We start from the raw sequence: 21,816 nt of genomic DNA, 5'->3' as shown, positions 1-21,816 counted from the left end.
CAAATGTCCACTTATAGTTTGTAAAGAAAAATAAAAGCCTTAGCAAGTTTCAAATTTGGGGAAAATATGAACCCAGCTTTGAGCCTATAGCTAAAATACTAAGGCACCAAACAAAACTAAAAATATTTGAACCAATACCCCTTTAACTAACTATACCTCATGTACTTACAATTGAAATTCAACCACTCAATTACTAATTCTTAAAAAAGGGATCAATATAAATAAATTACTTGGGTTTATATAAGCTAAATAAAATTGCCTAAAACCAGCAAAAGCATTGCACAACACTAAACAAGTAGCTAGGTGACCAAATCACAGCTACAAAGAAACCTCAACAGATCAACACCATGGCTCATTGGCAAGTTCTCACCAAAGGGGAGCCACCACCGCTACAACCAGCATGCCATATTTTGTACGCAAAATGACATAAATAACCTGGTTTCGATGAACAAAAGGGTTCCCGCTATAACCATAACTAGGTCCCAAGTGTAGCATGTCAAGATGAAGCGGAAGAGGATTTACCTCCTTCAAGGCAGACCGGTGACTGCAGTCAGTTTGTGGCGCTAGCTGGATCTTCTTCAGCAAATACCTGCACGAGACACGGAGGTCCTGTTGGATAATTAGGCACAATTTCCATGATTAATTCCAGAATATTAAGCATGACGACAGTAACTACTAACATGTGAAACTCGAACATACTAGATGTAGTGATCAACATGAACAGCAGCAGAGCAAACAGTACAACATCCATCGCTAAACAGATCGAGATATGTCGCACGTACCGATCTGGTGGAGGTGGCGGTGTAGCAGATGATGTCGCGGCAGTAACGTTGTTGATGACAATGTTGTTGACGACGGGGACGACGGGTCGAAGTAGACGGCGTTGAAGACGACGGTAGGCAGCACCGCCCGACTTGGACAGAAGGTGACCCGTGATGAAGAGCTTGAGCAGTCGCGCAGAGCGCTTCCCAAAAACCTAATTCGCCCTCTCCCGTACAGGATCACAAAGACGAGCGGTTCCGGAGACCTGCTCTCCCGTTCGCCGATGCACGTCGGCGCGCGGGATGGAGTAGGCTACGATGGCGGCGCAAGCAGAGAGAGGTGGAAACCCTAACTCGTGTATTAGATGATTTTCTGCGGTAGCCGGGCAGGAGATTATATAGGCTCGGGAAACCCTAGGCAACGTGGGCCACACCCACGTCGCACGAACGTTTCGAGTCGGTTACAGATAGCCCACGATCCGGGAGCGACCCGAACCGACTAACTGCGACGCGTCCGTCTAGGACTCTGTTCGTTTTCCTGAGCTGCAAAAAGTAAGGAAAGTCTCGGCTCGAGGCTCAATCCACTCACCACGAGCGCGGCGCGCGCGTCGTGACGTGTCGTGTCGAGTCGAGTCGAGTCGAGACGAGACGAGCGAGGAGGAGGAGGAGCGCGCGTGTGTAGCACTCCTATTCTCACTAACTTACTAGTGGGGGAACAACCCACCTTATAAGGTGGTCTAACTTCCTCCCAACTTTCCATGTGGGACTAAACTTCCCACCTCTTGACACTCCCTAGTGAGCTGCCATCAACTTGGGCTCAAACTCACAAGGCTGCCACTATGTGGGCTTTGAGATTTATAGGAAAAACTGAAATCTAATTTGGGCCACTAAAAAGTGGGCCCAATATTTCAACAATCCCCCACCAGATCTCAAATCCCCATTTAGAGATTTACCAATACTCGCTGCTTGTTTATATACCAGTGTTTGAGCGGAGACTGTTAAGTTGAACTTCCGCCTAGAACCTTAAGCTACATCCATTCACACTTGAACAATGGACTAAGCCTTGAATTGCAAGTTTTGCGTGAACAAGGTTTCACTCAAATTCATGACCAGTACATGGCTGCCAGTAGCCTACCCCGCGGGTGAAGCATATGCGTCGTACTTCGTGGTCTCTTCATGAGTTTACTAGAGATCACCCAAAATCTCATAGATTGCGACGTTTAACAATCGGACTCATATAGGTGTGTTATTTCAAGAATGCTCTGTAGGACAGCATCTTTGCTAATATAGCCAACATAAACACATTAAGGCTTGTTGCCAACCTGCCTTACAGCAATTGAGAGTTGTGCATCTTCACATAGAGAGGGTTACATAATACTCTCCTCAATTAAACCACTAGTTTGTTCTTCCCAGGTCCTAATTCACGGGATCTCCGATCACAAAGGTTGGGTTACCACTATGGTGTAACATCAACGGGTCTCAAACCCATCTTCCTCGATGCACTTTCTATCACATTACGTGATAGTCCCTTTGTAAAGGGATCTGCCAGGTTTTTGTCTGTTTGAATATATGTAACAGTTATTACTCCGGAGTTTCGCAATTTCCTGACAGACTTCAAACGTCTCTTGACGTGTCTTGATGACTTCGCATTATCCTTAGAATTGTTCACTTTGACAATTACAGTTTGATTGTCACAATTCAAAAGGATTGCCGGAACAGGTTTTTCAACCACAGGCAAGTCCATCAAGAGCTCACGCAACCATTCTGATTCAACAGTGGTTGTGTCTAAAGCAGTAAGTTCTGCTTCCATAGTTGACCTCGTCAATATGGTTTGCTTGCAAGATCTCCATGATATTGCGCCACCTCCAAAGGTAAATACATACCCACTTGTGGCGTACAGATCAGCTACATCTGAGATCCAATTCGAATCACTATATCCTTCAAGCACAGCTGGGTGCCCTGAATAGTGAATCCCATAACTCATTGTACCACATAGGTAGCGCATGACCCTATCAAGTGCATGCCAATGATCAGTACCCGGGTTTGACATGAACCTACTCAACTTGCTAACAGCAAAAGAGATGTCGGGTCTAGTCGCGCTCGCTAAGTACATGAGTGAGCCAACGATCTGAGAATATCTCAATTGATCTATGGCAATCCTCCGGTTCTTGCGTAGTGTCACACTGGGATCATAAGGTGTTGGAGAAGACTTGCTATCAATATAGCCGAACCGGCTCAAAATCTTCTCAACATAATGGGATTGCGTTAGAGTAATCCCACTCTCGTTCTTAATCAGCTTGATGTTCAGAATCACATCAGCTTCTCCCAGATCTTTCATATCAAAACTCTTTGACAAGAAATACTTGACCTCGTGTATTACTCTCATGTTTGTACCAAAGATCAGAATATCATCCACATACAAACATAGTATAACACCTTCGCCCCCACCATGGCGATAGTAAACACACTTGTCAGCCTCATTGACAACAAAGCCTACAGAAGTTAAAGTTCTGTCAAACTTCTCATGCCATTGCTTAGGTGCTTGTTTCAGGCCATATAAAGATTTCAGCAACTTGCACACCTTTCTTTCTTCACCTTTTACTACAAACCCATCAGGCTGATCCATATAGACTTCCTCTTCCAACTCTCCATTAAGGAAAGCTGTCTTTACGTCCATTTGATGAACGATAAGACCATAGGAGGCAGCCATGGATAGTAGTACTCGAATGGTGGTAAGTCTAGCGACAGGTGAATAGGTGTCGAAGTAATCTTCGCCTTCTCTCTGTGTGTAGCCTTTCGCTACAAGCCGCGCCTTGTACTTTTCAATAGTACCATCAGGTCTTAGCTTCTTCTTGAACACCCATTTGCAGCCCACAGGCTTGCATCCATGGGGTCGTTCTGATAGCTCCCAAGTTCCATTAGAAAGGATCGAGTCCATCTCGTTATGGACAGCTTCTTTCCAGTCATCTGCATCTGGAGATGCATATGCCTCTGCAATGGACGTGGGAGTATCATCCACAAGGTACACAATGAAATCATCACCAAAGGATTTTTCAATCCTTCGTCTCTTGCTCCGTTTAGGAGCTTCATTGTCATCCTTCTCAGTAACATTCTCATGTGATTGTTCAAAATACTTATTAGATGTACTGGACTTAGGAATTATCTCAGTAGAAATTCTAGCAATGCTGTGCATATCTTTCATAGGAAACATATTCTCAAAGAATGTTGCATCACGAGATTCCATAATAGTATCAACATGCATATCAGGCACCTCGGATTGAACTACTAAAAATCTATATCCTACACTCCGAGGAGCATAACCTAGAAAGATACAATCCACTGTCTTTGGTCCAAGTTTGCGCTTCTTAGTAATTGGAATATTGACTTTCGCCAAACATCCCCATGTGCGCAAATACGAAAGTGATGGTTTTCTCCCAGCCCACTCCTCGTAAGGGGTTTTATCTTTATTCTTGTTAGGAACTCTATTCAGGACATGACATGAAGTCAACAAAGCCTCCCCCCACCATGCCTTTGATAAACCAGCAGTGGCTAACATGGAATTCACCAAGTCAGTCAGCGTGCGGTTTTTCCTCTCGGCAACCCCATTTGATTGGGGTGAATAGGGAGGCGTCCTCTCATGAATAATGCCATGTTCCTCACAGAATTCATCAAAGATTTTGGGAAAATATTCGCCACCACGATCCGACCTAAGACGCTTGATTTTTCTCTCTAGTTGATTTTCAACTTCAGCCTTATAAATTTTAAAGTAGTCTAAAGCTTCATCTTTAGTTCGCAACAAATAAACATAGCAAAATCTAGTCGCATCATCAATCAATGTCATGAAATATCTCTTTCCACCTTTTGTCAACACACCATTCATCTCGCATAGATCAGAATGTATGAGTTCTAGAGGTGCCAGGTTTCTCTCCTCGGCCGCCTTGTGAGGCTTCCGAGGTTGCTTTGATTGCACACAACTATGGCACTTAGAACCTTTGGCAATGGTGAAATTCGGAATTAAACTTAAACTGGATAGCCGAGACATTAAACCAAAATTAATGTGACATAAACGAGAATGCCAAACACTGGTATCATCACTAACATTGCCACATATATGGTTCACAGACTTATTACTGAAATCGAAGCGAAAAGCGGAACAAGCCTCCGCACTCATAGCCTTTACCAATAAATTGTCCAAACTTGGAAACAACTACTTTATTCGACTCTAAAACAACCTTAAACCCATCTCTGCATAGAAGGGAGCCGCTAACGAGATTCTTGTTCATAGTAGGGACATGCTGCACGTTCCTCAGCTGCACGATCTTCCCCGAAGTGAACTTCAGATCTACCGTGCCAACACCACGAACAGAAGCATGTGACCCATTCCCCATCAAGACGGAAGAATCCCGGGCGACCTGGTAAGAAGTGAACATGGATATGTCAGCACACACATGAACATTAGCACCTGTATCAATCCACCAACTTGAAGATTGAAATACCGAAAGAACAGTAAAGAGATTACCGTACCCATCAGCATTGCTAGCGGTCACCGTGTTGACTTGCCTCGCCTTTTTCTTGCGGTCTGCCCTCTCTGGACAGTCCTTAGAAAAGTGGCCAGTCTCTCCACATGTAAAGCAGCTCAGATCTGCTTTGTTTATCATCTTCTTCTTCTTGAAGGTTGTAGTCTTCATAGGCTTATTGAAGGAGGGCTTGTTATTCCCTTTGTTCTTCTTTGTAGGGTTTCTTACGCACCATGTTGGCGCTAGACTGACCCTCTCCTTTCTCAGTATTATCCTTAGCCCGAGCTTTCTCCTCAACATCAAGAGATGCTATCAGATTTTCAACTGATATCTCCTGTCTCTTGTGTTTGAGAGTTGTGGCAAAGTTCCTCCATGAAGGGGGCAACTTAGCGATGATGCATCCAGCCACAAACTTGTCAGGTAAGGCACACTTAAGGAGTTCAAGCTCTTTCGCAATGCACTGTATCTCATGAGCTTGTTCGACTACAGAACGATTGTTAACCATCCTGATGTCATGGAAGCTCTCCATGATGTATAGTTCACTGCCTGCATCGGTTGCACCGAACTTAGCATTCAGTGCATCCCAGAGCTCTTTACCATCTGTTATGTGCATGTACACATCACACAGACGATCAGCAAGAATACTTAGAACGCATCCGACGAAGAGATTATTGTTTTCCTTGAACTTGTTCTGATCTTGGTCAGATATAGTTCCTTCAGGTAAACCATCAGTAACTTCGAACACTTTCAGATGAGTAAGCCAGAGCATGGCCTTATACTGCCACCTCTTAAAGTGCACACCGGTAAACTTATCCGGCCTCAGTGCATCAGCAAAACCAGCCATTGTTAACTCAGGAAATTGCCTACAATTAGGTTTTTAGATTGTTGGATAATTAGGCACAATTTCCATGATTAATTCCAGAATATTAAGCATGACGACAGTAACTACTAACATGTGAAACTCGAACATACTAGATGTAGTGATCAACATGAGCAGTAGCAGAGCAAACAGTACAACATCCATCGCTAAACAGATCGAGATATGTCGCACGTACCGATCTGGTGGAGGTGGCGGTGTAGCAGATGATGTCGCGGCAGTAACGTTGTTGATGACAACGTTGTTGACGACGGGGACGACGGGTCGAAGTAGACGGCGTTGAAGACGACGGTAGGCAGCACCGCCCGACTTGGACGGAAGGCGACCCATGATGAAGAGCTTGAGCAGTCGCGCAGAGCGCTTCCCAAAAACCTAATTCGCCCTCTCCCGTACAGGATCACAAGGACGAGCGGTTCCGGAGACCTGCTCTCCCGTTCGCCGATGCACGTCGGCGCGCGGGATGGAGTAGGCTACGATGGCGGCACAAGCAGAGAGAGGTGGAAACCCTAACTCGTGTATTAGATGATTTTCTGCGGTAGCCGGGCAGGAGATTATATAGGCTCGGGAAACCCTAGGCAACGTGGGCCACACCCACGTCGCACGAACGTTTCGAGTCGGTTGTCGTGTCGAGTCGAGACGAGCGAGCGAGGAGGAGGAGGAGCGCGCGCGTGTAGCACTCCTATTCTCACTCACTTACTAGTGGTGGAACAACCCACCTTATAAGGTGGTCTAACTTCCTCCCAACTTTCCATGTGGGACTAAACTTCCCACCTCTTGACACTCCCTAGTGAGCTGCCATCAACTTGGGCTCAAACTCACAAGGCTGCCACTATGTGGGCTTTGAGATTTATAGGAAAAACTGAAATCTAATTTGGGCCACTAAAAAGTGGGCCCAATATTTCAACAGGTCCTTACCACCAAAAAGGCTGAAATAAAACTGATCTCAGTAGGTAAGTGAAAGGGGCAGTGCTATTCAGATTTTGAGACTCACTTCTTCCCCACCTCGTGCCTCACTAATAGACGAGAGTCAAATGCTCCATCACCAATATGTTCCAACACCTCGTACTTATCCATGCTCATTTCCTAATTTGTGCGAACACCTCGTACTCATCCATCCTTGGGGAGTCTGCTGCTCACTCACAACAGGATAATTTCTTTCTGTTTTCAGTCCTGAGGATTAAAAAGATATAAATATCAGTACTTCTGTCAAGCCATGGTGAATAATGTGGAATAGCATGTGCATTGAAGTACCCGCATAACTCATTTTTTTGGTAAATAGTGAAAAAAAAAAGTATTTTTAGAGATACCAAAGCAAAATGGCTACAAGCAACATTTTTTAGGAAAAGGAGATAAAAAATACGTGAACTCACATGAAAACATAAGAAAAGACAAGTGATCCTAAATTACAAATGTAATGAAAGGGAAGCATTGGGAGATAAAACCAAAATTTTCAAAATAATTCAGAGTAAAAATATTGTTCATATGCAATACAAATTTAAGGGAATTGGGCCCAGAACTGGATCCACTAGGTGCAATACCAAATCAGGAACCAAAAACTTCTGGCTGTGGCTGTTGTACTAGTGTTTGCACATGGTAACACAATTAAACAGTGACCAGGTAGAATCAGGACATGGGCGCGGATGCAGGAAGTAAGGGCATCTCCAACTTGACGATCTAAATGCTGTTCATATAGATGGGACTTGGTTCCCGTTTAACCAATGGTTAGGTTAACCTAACCTAAAAAAGAGCCCAATGGGCCTTTGGGTTAACCGTGATATGCAAATGGTTTTTTAGGTTCAATCCCCTTTGACCTTTGGTTAACCGGTATTCCACCAGCCCATGGCTCCCGAGTGCCGCCTCCGACGAGGTGTTTATGCACGACTGCCGTCGCCGCCTCCCAGCCGTAGTATCGGACCAATCGTCGCCGCCGCATCTGCTCCGTCGCACCATGGTCCCATTTCGCCGCATCCCTCGACCATGGCCCGTTCACATCCGGGCGCGGATGCAGGAACGGACAGAGTAGTTCCGATGGATTAAGGTAGGATATAAAAGGAGTTCAAATCACATCCTAGCTAACACAAAATTTGCGGTTAAATTTACGAACCTTTCAGATCTTGCCACACCTAACAGCGAGGCCTAAGTGTGCTATCCAGGGAATACGAAGGAGGAGGATCCACGACTGCTTCGTCTGGAAAATTGTAAATCAGAAGGAGGATCAGGGAAGACGAAGGAGGAGGATCCAGGGAAGACGAAGGAGGAGGATGGATGATTACCTGCTGCAGGTCGCTTGCCATCACGAATCGTCGTTGGGCTGCCGGCCATGGCTCTACTTCTTCTGGCCGGCCGACCGCGCGATCTAGCCAGCGTTTCATGCCCTCTCCTCTCCTCTCCGAGCAAGAGTCTAAGTCTAAGTCATAGTCACACGCGCAATCCACACGCGGTGTGTGACCAGAGCTTCTTACTTATAGAGTCGACTTGTGGATGTTTCAATTTTGAGAGGGGGGGGGGGGCGAGCGGGAAGAAGGAGACGATGGGTCTGTGCTAATTCTGTTTCTCTCTTGATCACCTTCCCTCGTTGACTGTGGGGAGCTAGATGAGTGGGTGAGATTTACCCTGACACGGATCAGTGATATGGACAGCACATGCATGACCTTGCAGAACCAAATCAATCAAGTTCGTGGTGATAATGACCTATGATTACGGGGTAGGACTCAGCTCTATAAAGGTGGTAAATCCTGTGGGATGCATGCAGAGTGAACGACTCCGTTCTCTAAAGAAAGAGGTAGTTAAATGGGTTGTCCAGCGCTCTGCATGAGGAGACCCCTAGGCTGTAATGCATTTGGCACGTAGCTTAATGCATGTTGAGCTCGTTACATGGCGTTCTTTCCTCGCCTCTAAATTGCTTGCTACATCAATGAGCCAACTGGGTAATTTCTTTTAGCGGATAGCCAGCTAGGTAATTAGGAATTAGTCAGTCCATAGGAGCTTAACCAGCCAGCTCGATATTGTACCTTTTGGTGACTTGTTTTTATTTAACTACACATGTAGAATGGGCTAAAACAAACGCAGTATCCTTTTAGAATCAGCACACTATCAACTCGTGACTTGTGCCGTCAACTGAGACAATGATGCTCTGTTGCTTGGTCAGCTAATCAAGCAAATCATGCGGCGCGCACTCGTAGCAGCTTTACCAGACTACATCAGCTTAATTTACCGCTAGCACTAGACATTTGACATGCGCCACCCTGTTGCATATATTTTCTATTACCGGGCCATCACATAACTCAATCGTTTTCCTCTTGCTACGAGCAAAACTAGATTCTGGACGACAAATTAGTAACAAACATTAGTATTCGTCACTCAAAATTTTGCATCTTTTTTTATCAGTCACAACACACAACAAACAGTAATGTGCACACAGCACAAATCATATCATTTTAAATACAAAAAACCCAAAAGACTCGAAAGTATGACCAGCTACTCAGTATCACCACCACTCCCTGGCCAGGAGCATTACAAAGACGACACTACAAGTACCAAAGCTGGCAGCACATCACCAGCGGCGGCACCGCCAAGACCAGCTTTCCATGACATGCCAAACTCCAAAGCGGCCAGAAACATTACAAGTACCTAAACTAGTTGCTTCAGATCGTCTTGGCCTTTTCTTCTTTACCTGAAAATCACAAAACAAGAAGATAATAAGTATCAGATGTTTAAACTGAGGATACAATAAGCAACTCCTTTGAATTGGGATGTGAACTAGATAATACAACATGATCCTACATATGAACAACTCTCAACTACACCTTATTTGTTGCAAATATGTAACCGAGTACTACTCTGGCAAACAAGCTCAAATGGGTATATTGGATATACCTTAACTATCAATAGGTAAATATATAGTACATGAACAGTCTCCGCTGCTTCACAACAAATACAATCTATCACAAATCATGTTGATTACCACATTGAAGAAATATGAATGTTGTCTACTTATCAGACCATCTATAGGTGTGTAGTTTCAGCATAAGTTTGCTAATATGTATTTAAAGTGGCAAGTAAGAGAGGGAACATGATAGCCAAGTTTGAAGCTATGAACTTGGCAACATACACATTCATCGGGTATATCACCGATGTATCCCAGAGCATAGAGAGGAGATAGGGGTAGCACCAGAAAATTTACCAAAAACCCGGAGTCAAATGCAAAGAACAGGGGAGCTAAGTATATGTAGTCCAGGTGGCCCGACAGTGTAGGGTTCTGGTTCATGAATTGAGAAGAAATATTCACAGGCATGTTACATTCTAGATGTTTTCCTATTTGCAACATCATTTTGAATCTACTAACGACAGCTCCCAGAATCCATTCATGGGATGAGAAGTCTTACCGGCTGCGGGTCAGCGGAGGACGCAGCCTTGTTTCTGGCAGAGACCGCTGGGATGGAGCCGGCCCGCAGCAGAGAAGGTAACGGATGACACGGCTGACACCATCTTCTCCTGCCTGCAATTACAAGATTACAGTATTAAAAAACTTTTCTTGATGCAGCATAAGAACCGTGATGTCATGGGCAGATGAAATCCTACACAGCAAAATTAGTTTTTGGATAAGTTATTTTCAGATACTAGGAGCTAGCCTGGAGCTTTTTGTGACTGATACTTTTTAAAATATGAAAATTGAAGTGCATTTCAATTGATCAGAGTACACTCACAAAATAAACAGCACGTCAAATCACCATGGGATGAGAAATCAAGCTATTTTACAATCCGTATGAGTGCGAGAACTTGCTTCCCAAATGCTAGCTTGATTATTTACATAACCAGTAGTTTAGAACTTTTTTCTCCTCTAATTACAAGATTATACAACTTTCTTTACTTCAGTATACATAAAAGTATGATGCCATGTGCTGATAAAATTCTACAGAGCAAAGGTACTCAAAATGTTGAATTTCACATACTTGGAGCCTCGAGCTTTCTTGTGGCATGCACTTGTTAAAACAAGAAAATCAAAGTGCATTTCAACGGATCCAATTACACTCACAAAAACAATAGCATAGCAAATTTCTGAAGAGTAAGAAATCATCAGAGTCAGAAGACATAACAAGTTGTATACTACTAGATGGACCTGGCGCGTCTTGCCGCGCCGTGTTTGCTACTGTCGTTTGTGTTGTCAAATTTCCAAGACATTCTATGTTTTATACCATCACTTAAATACTGTCAAATTTCAAGACCTACATTTCATGACTTACGCTGAACTTATATAGAAAAGAAATTTTGACTTATTAGTATATAGATTCCGCTGAGAAAAATTACTCAAGGAATAGTAGAACAAAGAATCTCGAGACAACTTGATTCACAGAACGGCCATGGGGCAAAGCTCCACTTACTCTTAAGTTCTTTGTAACTTCAAATAGTTTTACCCAAAATAATAACATGGTCATTTCTTCTATTGATTCCTTGCGGAACATACATGAAATAAACTGCCCGTTGTTATATGAAAACAGTCTAAATGCATAACCTCACTATTCAACTACATTATAGTCACACATAAATAGATGGATAGTAATTATGTACCAGAAAAGAATATGGCATAAAAGTGAAATCGTAAAGGCTTACATGGTTGGCAGCAATGAAAAGTCTGACAAAAAAAATACTTGTAACTGCAGCTAGTGATTCGTAGCATATTTTGCAATAGTCAGTAAGGAATAACTTGAAGCTAGTGATTCATAGTATATTTTGCAATAGTCAGTAAGGAATAATTTGATGACGGAATCAGTAGGGAGGTTTCCTTCCCACTGCATTCCAAGTTCTGTTAACTGAGAGCATGGATTTTTTTTCAGTGGTAGTAAGTGGATTCAATGAAACTGTTAAGTTTTAAAGATTTTTATTAGAACAGTCAGGCCGAGTTTCAGTGGTAATAAGTTTTAAAGCTTCATACTTAATGAGTACACCAGATCATCAAGATGCATTAGAGCCAAATATGCACCTAATCCTAGTTTATAAGTGGAACACTATTAACTCCTTGATATGTGCGATTCTCCAAATTAATCTGCAATACTTCGGTACATTTTCGTCTCGGGTAGTAAATGTGAGATTTTTCTCCTAGTTTACTCAATTATTACCCCAAGCGAAACCAGATCCTTCGGAAAAATGCGTGAAGTTGGTTCAATGGAAGTATCAACAGATGCGGTAGAATGGACTTAGCCAAATAAAGGATTTTTTTGTTCGTATAGGCGAAGCAACGCAAGTGTATATACGTTGAACTGTTTAGCCTGTGTAAAGAAACATCTCATACGATTTTGTAACTCTAGAACGTACCATCTAAGATTCAATTATGTACTGAATATCCATACAGCTCTACTCTTTCCCATCTACCTAATTTTTTTCTTGTACTCTAACAATGCAATAAGAATGAATGTCGGAAAGCCATATCCAATATAACAGCATGAAGAGATGAAAGATGCATCTTGTTGTGCATCTGGTTCTATGATTAATCGCTGAGTGCCATTCAGAACAGCCTTATGTATTGGACTACACAAAATATCTATGTAATTAAGCTACTGATCTACGTAATGTTTACCTTTAGATATCATGATCAGTCTAAGCTCTCTATCCACTGTTCCTTATTGCTCCTACTGCAACATAAGTGCAGACCTACCTAGTACTGTTTACCTTTAGATATCTTGCTCAGTCTAAGCTCTCTATCCACCGTTCCTTATTGCTCCTACTGCAACAGAAGTGCACACCTACCTTAACTCTTCAGGTAAACATAGAGTCTGTCATCAACAGATATTTGTTTCACACAATTCCATGATTTTCCCTTGGTCCTACACTTGCAGATGGCGAGGAACAGGACACAGAAAATGTCAAGGATCTGATGAACAACATTAATAAGTACACACTCGCCAGCCATCTATGAGCCCTATGGGGAATAATTTGGTTGGGTACTTTTGCATGATCGCTGTCACTTATTTAAAATTGGTGAAGGATAGTACAATTATCAGCAAAGAGAGATCCACACCAAGTGTAATTCAAGTTTGTTATGGTTTCATAATTCAAGCATATACAGGTGTTCTAGAAATGCGACTGTCAGGTGCTGGTACAAAATAGTATCCAAAAACAATCCAATTACAATGTCACAAACTGAATCCTCTATTGAGTTTGTTAAATAATTCTGATTATGACGAATATGAAAGAGACCATAAGTACTTACTGTAACCTGGGTCATCAGCCAAGTACGGAATGAGCATCTGAAGCTCCTTCTCAAATCATGTTCATCTCCACTCCTGGAAACCACTAATGGACCAGAATTAAGCATGGCATCGCCATCCACATTGCGCCTAAATGGAAGTACATCTGCACTGCACTCATCCAACACCTTTGTTAGGTTATACATGATTGAATACCTCCCGTACACAACAGACCAAGAGTTTCTCACAAACTCGTGATCATTCTTCTCCCTTCCTCCATTGTGGGTATCTATCTACTCACATCTCGGGAGGAAAGGAACCTCACGTGAAGCAGCCATTGGTGGGAGGCAAAGCTGCAGCTTCCTGCAGTGGGAAGGTAGAACAATCACCACACACAAACATGCTCCTGGCCAGGAATGTCAACGCGACCTCTTTAGGGACAAACTCGTGTGGTGGCGCAAGAGGGAACTGAGGGACAGGAACTAATCGAGGAGGCAGCGGCTGGGGCAGACGTCAGCGACACAGAGGAGGGACGGCACCTTTCCAAGTGCACTTGCCTGAGCCGTATGGCGATGGAGCAGTGCCGTTCGGGGAGAAGTTGGGGGCGGCGCTGAGACCTTCTTTTAAGAAGGGGTGGCGCTGAGACCTGGTGTCGACTCTAGCACAACCTGTAAGTGGGTTTGATCGTGGGTGTCCAGCGAGATCTGCGGCGATCCTGGCCTGGGCCTCCGCCAGGTCCGCTTCGTCATGCGCCATGAGCACGAAGGCATCAACCATGATCGTCGCCGTCGACTACGCTTGACGGAGTAGCGACTCCGTGAAGAGAAGGTCGCTCTCCTCGGCGACGGCCTCGTGCGCCGCCGCCTCCGTGACGGAGTAGGCATTGGTCTCCTCCACCTCGAATGCTGCCATCGCGGGGAGCTCTTCCACATCCGGATCATCCGGGTAGCAGGCGCGTTGATGGTCATGATGTCGCGGTAGTATGAACACCTCCATTGCAGCAGACATGTTCTGCCTGCACAATTTTGAGTACTGACTATCTATCTTTTGATAAAATATGGATGATTTATGAAAGAATAGTTGCATAGCAAGATACACACTTGCAGCAGCTATTATTATTCTATTAAATATGTAGAAATAACTGAAGTATCGCATGACACAGTCTAACAGGGTATCAACCACTAGAAATTAAAGACCATCCATTCCAATCAAGAAAATTAAATTAAAAAACCAACTAAAGTACTAAACATATACCACAACAGTAACTCATGCCCAAATGTATCAAAACATAGCCTTGAGGTATCTCACAAGTTTGTCAAATTATATTCAAACACGGTAACAAAAGGTTTCAAACTTCAGCATTAAATAAGGCACTACCTGTTCAAAACGATCATCCTTACTATTAAGCTATCAGTTGCATGAGAAAGTGATCCGTTACTCCCCACGGTTGGAGATATTCCTTCCGGTTGCATGATCGTAACCTGCAGACAAGGAATTTCAGTGAAATTAAGATAATACTTGCAACGGGAACACACTAAAAAGGCATGAATAATTACAAGAACACAACAAAACTTCAAAGGCATGCATTGAAAACATGATTTGCCATGTTTGCTCTAAATACAGACAGAAAATGGGGCTTCCAAGAATACAAGGATTATGGAGAAGTTTCAGTTCATACCAAACACTACCGCAGCTTAATACCATTTCAGCTTCAGGCCACAACCTTAGTACTAACATCCTATCTTATTACGTTATATTCTCCATGCTACCGTGGGTCTGTATTTACACCAATATTTGATAAAAACTTCTGTTTTCTGATGTTACTGCTTGAGTGCTTAGCTTTTGTTGCCTTGCAGGATCGTTTTTTTTTATCTTCAAGAGTTATTGGGTTCTACACGAATGTTTTTAATCACAAAACGAAATTCTTCTTTCTTTGGGAAGATATTGAAGCTATCCAATTGGTTCCTGCAACCCTAGCTTTGATGGGGAGCCCAATCCTGCTGATTATTCTTCGCAAGGGCAAAGGGTTTGATGCAAAGCATGGTGCAAAGCAACTGGATTGTGAAGGTGTGGCATACTTTTCAATTATTCTCACATAAGGACCTAGTTCCAATCGTGCATCTTCATGTCGATTTGTCACTAGGATGTTGCTTCCTGAGTTTTCAGCCATAAACGGTGGAATTTAAGAAAGCGGGAGAAATGTAGAGTGATCTCAGTACCTTCCTGAGGCTCTTCTTTCGCCGGAACTCATTGCCTCCCTGCGGCTCCCCGCAGACGTCGCCGGACGTGTGCGAATCCCCAAGAACCTCGTTCGCCGCCGGCAGCTCCCCGCGGATCTCGCCGGACTCCTGGCGCTCGAGGGGCGGGATGGTTGTGGCAAGAGGTAGTGAAGGGGGGGAGGGGGTGGAGAGACCTCTGCTGCTAGAGGGACGGCACGGATGTGGCCAGAGAAGAGGAGCAGAGTGCTGGGGCAATGGATTTTTCCCGGCCACGGACGCCATGGAGCCTGATGCGGTGTGGATAGGGTTAACTCTGGCTGCTGAACCGACTAAATGGATGGCTAAGATTTAACTATTCCTGATCCAACGACCACAAATTCACGAAACGGTGGAGCAAGGACAGGCCGCCGGAACCCTCTTGGAGCTTAGAGCTCTTCGAAGATTTCTTTCTGTTCTTCTAATCGAATGAATTGGTGGCTATATTTGTAACAACAGAAGGGGTGACTACAGTTACATGAATGATTAAAAGAGAATCTATTTTAACAAAGTCGCTCAATTTAAGAAGGCTAACAAATGCACCAACTGTGAATATTCACACGGCATGTTAAGAAGCACAGCCTACTACCTAGCCGCTAGCATCAGATAAGCATCTACATCCGAACTACTATCCAACCTTGAACACAAAATTTTGTGTAAGCCTCTACTCAGAATGATCTGAACCAAGCCATGCAAACAGCATGATCTACGGACCACAACTAGCAGAATTCAATCATGAAGTAGTAAAAACAGCGCCGAGAACTTATTTTCTTCACCCGTGGAGCATCATCATGTAACACACGTTTTAGACGAAGGATGAGAAGTCTTACCAGCTGTGCGGTGGCGACTGGCGTGGCCTTATTTCCGGCGAGGACGTCGGCAAAGACCGCAAGGATGGAGACCAGATGTTGCGCCGGCACGCGGCAAAGCGACCTCACGGAGGACGCAGCAGACAGTGCAGGAACTTTGCGGCGATTAAGGACACCACCACCATCTCCTCCTGCCTGCAATTACAAGATTACGAGATTACACAACTTTTTTACTGCAAGCAAACATAAAAAATCATGATGCCATGGGCTGATCAAATCCTACAGAGCGAAGCTAGTTCTTGGAAAATTTATATTTCACATAGTAGGAACCTAGAGCTTTATTGTGACTTGGACTTGTAAAACATGAATAAGATGTGCATATCATTGTATCGAAGTACATTCACAAAATAAACAACATGTCAAAACACCATGGAATAAAAAATCAGATTTTTCTACAAACTGCAGAAGTATAAGATTGCAGCAGGCAGGCGAATTGATCAAAAGTAAATAAGCAACTGAGCATCATGTTCTACCGGTTAAATGCTACAGGAATGTGAATAGTAGAAATCAACTGAATCTAAACTTGAAGGCGGCAATAAAGTGTGCATTTAAAACAAAGAGGGATTTTTCCCTCCGCTGCTTCAATCTCAAACGGATCCAAGTGATTTATTTAAACACTCTGAGTATATAACACTCCGTGAGTATTACCGAGCCTGCTGAATATCAACCTTTTCCCTCTGTCCCAAAATAAGTGAATCCATTTTTGGGACGGCCGGAGTAGGGTATTCACTTGACTATGCTAAGGTGTTTTTCACGGTAGGAACATGTCAAATCGTTTAGAACTGAAACCAATTGCATCTTCTTCCTTTAAAAGTGGATCAAGGTATTATATGCTATTCCAAATTTACAGGGCAGCCTCCTGATATGCACACTATCTGCAAGTATGGATGGTATAAGAATCGATTCAGAAAGTAATGCATCCAGAAGAAAAATGGAATAAGTCTTGCTGAGCAACCACAAACACAATACATGAGTACATTAGCAAAAAGAAGGCGCTTTAGGACACTTGAAAATTTATTTTGCCAGGTAACTCACTCATACCATTGCACATTACAAATGTCCACTTATAGTTTGTAAAGAAAAATAAAAGCCTTAGCAAGTTTCAAATTTGGAGAAAATATGAACCCAGCTTTGAGCCTATAGCTAAAATACTAAGGCGCCAAACAAAACTAAACATATTTGAACCAATACCCCTTTAACTAACTATACCTCATGTACTTACAATTGAAATTCAACCACTCAATTACTAATCCTTAAAAAAGGGATCAATATAGATAAATTACTTGGGTTTATATAAGCTAAATAAAATTGCCTAAAACCAGCAAAAGCATTGTACAACACTAACCAAGTAGCTAGGTGACCAAATCACAGCTACAAAGAAACCTCAACAGATCAACACCATGACTCATTGGCAAGTGCTCACCAAAGGGGAGCCACCAGCGCTACAACCAGCATGCCATATTTTGTACGCAAAATGACATAAATAACCTGGTTTCGATGAACAAAAGGGTTCCCGCTATAACCATAACTAGGTCCCAAAGTCTAAGTGTAGCATGTCAAGATGAAGCGGAAGAGGATTTACCTCCTTCAAGGAAGACCGGTGACTGCGGTCAGTTTGTGGCTCTAGCTGGATCTTCTTCAGCAAATACCTGCACGGGACACGGAGGTCCTTACCACCAAAAAGACTGAAATAAAACTGATCTCAGTAGGTAAGTGAAAGGGGCGGTGCTATTCAGAGTTTGAGACTCACTTCTTCCCCACCTCGTGCCTCATTAATAGACCAGAGTCAAATGCTCCATCACCAATATGTTCCAACACCTCGTACTTATCCATGCTCATTTCCCAATCTGTGCGAACACCTCGTACTGATCCATCCTTGGGGAGTCTGCTGCTCACTCATGTGACGCCCCGGAACCGGTATCCTGAGGATCCCAGCGAACCCACCGAAATCCGCACGATATCGATTCCGACACGCCCTCCGACACGACGTGCGCGACAAAGCACACGTGATGCCAGAGGAATTACTACGAGTAGTAACAGTACAACATGTTTACAATAGATCCCACAAGATACATATATTATAACAACGACTCCAACGAGTCAAGATACAAATATACAATACAAAGATCCGAATCATACAGAAGATCGAATATGTCCGAGTACGAACAAGATACAAATTGGACTAAGAGTCCTGAAGATAACCAGTGGCGTCCATAATCCTGCCCAGGCCAAGCCGGAAGGGTAACCTTGCTAGCGTCATCTTCTTCGAACATATCTCCATACCTGCCCGGTTATATCCCGTAGAAGCAGCAATAAGTACGGGTTCGTACTTAACAAGACTTCAAGACGTATAAGCATTCGTCAACCAGTCGTCCTTTGTACTTGAGGCACGCAGGGGACTTAGAGGACGCAAGAGGAACGTCATAGGCAATATGGTGGGGTTAAGCGGCAACGCGCAAGCACTAAAAACCTATAGAGACACTCTACAACATTCGTCTAATCAGAGAAGGTGAGAGAGCGCATAAACTAACAGTTCTATACTCTGCAAACGTAACACAGCCGATGTGTTCTCCCTTCGCAAAGAAGTACTAGCAAAGGCACTCACACTGTTGACAAGTTTTAACCAGTTATTATTTAAGTTGTTCTAACTTACTATGCAAGTTATTAGTAGTGAAACAACAGGTGTAAGTTGTCTATGATCGAGTCATACAGCTCCAAGTCGTCCATAACCGCGGACGCGGCTTATCGATAAGATTGTAACCCAGCAGGGGTGCCCAAAAGTGCACGCACGCTCAACCCACTTACGACAGGTGGATATCACGACACGCACTCTCCTTCACTACAACAATGTCCAGGAAGCCACCTAACTAAGTTAACCCGTTTCGGAGCCCGATCGAAACTCCGACGCGGACTTAGCTGTTTGCGTCTACGGCTTTCGGATGGAAACAGTGCCCGCAGGGTGAATCCATCTTCAGCAATACGTACCGCATCCTACGAGCGTGCAAGAGACAATGGGGTTACAAGGCAACATGGCTTCCCCAAGAGTAACATCATATCATCTGACCACAAAGAAACAAGCTTGCACGCCCGGGAGAAACAAAACAAACATCCAAACTAGTTGTGGCCACTGGACAAGGCTGTAGATTCCGGCAGTGGTCGAGGGGAGACCCGGTAAGCATACCCACGTGTGGTTAGAGCGCTCAGTCTCGGAACAGATAACAAGAACTCGGGGTCCTAAGATATTTAGGAAACACAAGTGAGCCATCACAAAACAAGCAGCTGACCCACCGATGCCTCCGCTAAACAATTATCAACAACTAAAGTAACCATGATTATTCCCAACATATAACCCGATAAGATAACAACAACAGTAACAAGATAAGACAGCACTAGCATGCACTACGACTCGCAAGGCAGACACGATAACAAAACAATAGCTGTAGGAGGTGGTGGTGGCAATATGGGCTGCTTGAGGTAACAAGTGGAAAGGACACGTGACAAGAACGCAACTTAAGGATAGCATGAGGGAGAAGGCAAAATAAAATAGGTGAGCGACTCCTGCAGGGACAGGAGTATAGGGGAAAATGCTTGCCTGTTAAAGCTTGTTGAAGAACATCCGGAGAACTTGGCGTATCTCACCGCACCACTTCGTGATCCTATCCGGGAAGAAGCAAATGCTGGAACACACAACGGATGCAAATCTTACTACTACGGCAGAAGAATCGGCATGCTCATGATATGGTATGCATGCATGACATGGCAAGGGTGATGCGATGCACTTATCCAATTTAATCGGAGTCGGAACCCCAGACAATCAAATTAGGTTGGAGTTGCATTTCTACCGACAAAGTTAAGTGTTGATTAACATGGCATAACATGGCAGGGGTGCGCTATTTCAATATTAAACGGAGCGGGGAAAACCATAGTTGGAAATCCAAAATACTCCGCATATATGTTAGGTGAACATGCAAAACTATCACGACGCGTCATGATGCGAGATGCTAACAGATGAATGGATGACATATTCATGATCCTTGCATTTTTCTGATCAATTTTCATATAGAACACATTTTATTTCGAGTTACGGTTTGCAAGATATGATTTTTGCAAGTTTGAACATTTCCTGTAAAAAGAAAAGGGCAAGGAATAACCAGAGAGGGGTGATGGGCCGATCTGGCCTGGTTCTGCATCGGGGAAAACCTGGGCCGGGACATGGCCTGCAAGCGGCGGCGGATAGAAGCTTCGCGCACGGGGAGGCGGGCTTCGTCGGAGGATCTGGGCTGAGGCCCATTCAGCACAAGATCTAGCAGATCTGGCAAAACAGAGCAAGAAAGAGCTGGGCTTAATTTGCCACCAGTGGAAATTGAACTCAGGATCTCCATGGGCTGTCAAGGGAACGAACCAGCTAGGCTGCTTGCTGATGTTGATACTAAGGGTGTGTTTGGTAGCCTGTGCCACCTCAGATTCTCTTTCTCACTTCAGATATCTGACCTCATACAAACTTGCCTGAGATTTTGTGATGTGTTTGGTAGCCTGTATGTGTTGAGGGGAGCTGAACTGATACTTTGTTTGGTTGGCATGTATGGGTTGAGCTTGGCCCAAAAAATAATAAATTACAGATAGGTCCTAACTGTTACACAAAGGACCCTAAATAAAACAAAAAAAAGCAATCGGCTCCCTCATCTCCACCACGCCCAGCTTGTTGCCGGCGGCGGGCTGCGGGGCACCGGCGGCGGGCTGCGGGGCACCGGCGGTGGCGCGCCGGCGCGACATGCCGCCTATCTTTGAGGAGGATCTCGCCTTCGCCGGCGCCGGCGCGAGGCTGCCGCCGCCGTGCTCCTGCCGCCGCGCGAGGATGTGTCAAAGTTGGGGAGGGATCCGTGGCGCGTGGCGAGGAGCTCCGCCGGCCGGCGTCGAGGCGGGGGCAACCGAGGCGGGGAGCTTCGGGCGCGGGCCGAGGCGAGGTCGGCGTCAAGTTGAGGTACGCGAGCGCGGAGTAGAGCTCGGGCGCGGGCAGAGCTTGGGCGCGACCATGGCGCCTCGTCCCCGTGGCAGAGAAATCGCTCCAGGTCGTCCGCCGGCAGAGGAGTCACGCCATGGCGGCCACCGACCCGGGAGGCGCGCCAGGGCGCCCGCCGGACATGCGAGGAAGGCTGGGGAGGGCGAGGAAGGCGGAGGCGCGCTCGATGGGGTTGTCGGCGGCGATGGAGAGGCGGAGGTCGTGCCGTCGCGGGTCGCGCGTCGCAGAGATGGGGGCGCTGGAGAGATGAGCTGAGGGGGGAAATGCCAGACTTGCACGGGCGGGGTGGGCAGCTGCGTCGCACGCGGGGCCGATCGCGGGTCGCGCGAGGCG

The 21,816-nt window shown here is 44.8% G+C and overlaps 1 protein-coding gene and 1 long non-coding RNA gene across 15 annotated transcripts in view; both read right to left on the bottom strand.

Annotated features, from left to right (window-relative positions):
- Positions 1–498: 498 nt before the first annotated feature.
- The window catches only part of LOC139833098 (uncharacterized), a 30,677-nt gene continuing 9,359 nt past the window's right edge, over positions 499–21,816 (bottom strand). For 2 of the 3 annotated variants that reach the window (XR_011748173.1, XR_011748175.1), the window contains exons 4-5: positions 7,147–7,325; positions 500–589 (exon numbers count right to left, since the gene is read on the bottom strand). This is a non-coding gene — a long non-coding RNA (uncharacterized lncRNA). Of the gene's footprint in view, positions 590–7,146; positions 7,326–21,816 lie in introns of all 3 variants that reach the window. The other variant, XR_011748174.1, reaches the window with a different exon arrangement.
- LOC127314161 (uncharacterized) lies at positions 9,512–21,277 on the bottom strand. 12 transcript variants are annotated; one of them, XM_071824524.1, is made up of 10 exons: positions 20,866–21,277; positions 20,615–20,775; positions 20,056–20,140; positions 18,214–18,746; positions 18,046–18,112; positions 16,425–16,598; positions 14,717–14,820; positions 13,363–13,510; positions 10,541–10,653; positions 9,512–9,828 (listed from the first exon to the last, which is right to left on the bottom strand). In XM_071824524.1, the coding sequence occupies exons 4-10, from the start codon at positions 18,300–18,302 to the stop codon at positions 9,825–9,827; spliced, it is 699 nt and encodes a 232-aa protein (XP_071680625.1). In that variant the 5' UTR covers positions 18,303–18,746; positions 20,056–20,140; positions 20,615–20,775; positions 20,866–21,277; the 3' UTR covers positions 9,512–9,824. The 12 variants fall into 12 exon arrangements, 7 of the variants coding, with proteins under 7 accessions (XP_071680625.1, XP_071680624.1, XP_071680626.1 ...); XM_071824523.1 differs by lacking the exon at positions 9,512–9,828 and adding an exon at positions 9,837–10,413; XR_011749488.1 differs by lacking the exon at positions 9,512–9,828 and adding an exon at positions 13,528–14,354 and having other exon boundaries at positions 10,637–10,653; positions 13,363–13,435.

Source organism: Lolium perenne, chromosome 7, assembly GCF_019359855.2.
Source record: "Lolium perenne isolate Kyuss_39 chromosome 7, Kyuss_2.0, whole genome shotgun sequence".
NCBI classification, from domain to species: Eukaryota; Viridiplantae; Streptophyta; class Magnoliopsida; order Poales; family Poaceae; genus Lolium; species Lolium perenne.
Note: the sequence above shows the minus strand (reverse complement) of the source record. Positions and strands in the feature narration are given on the sequence as shown.

Excerpts from the sequence above, each read along its gene's own strand:
- LOC127314161 (XM_071824522.1), bottom strand. The coding sequence starts at position 18,302 with ATGAGCATGGATAAGTACGAGGTGTTGGAACATATTGGTGATGGAGCA. Across the intron at positions 16,599-18,045 it reads ACCGGTCTTCCTTGAAGGAG|GCAGGAGGAGATGGTGGTGG; the intron begins GTAAATCCTCTT and ends TTGTAATTGCAG. Across the intron at positions 14,821-16,424 it reads CAGTCGCCACCGCACAGCTG|GTTACGATCATGCAACCGGA; the intron begins GTAAGACTTCTC and ends CCTTGTCTGCAG.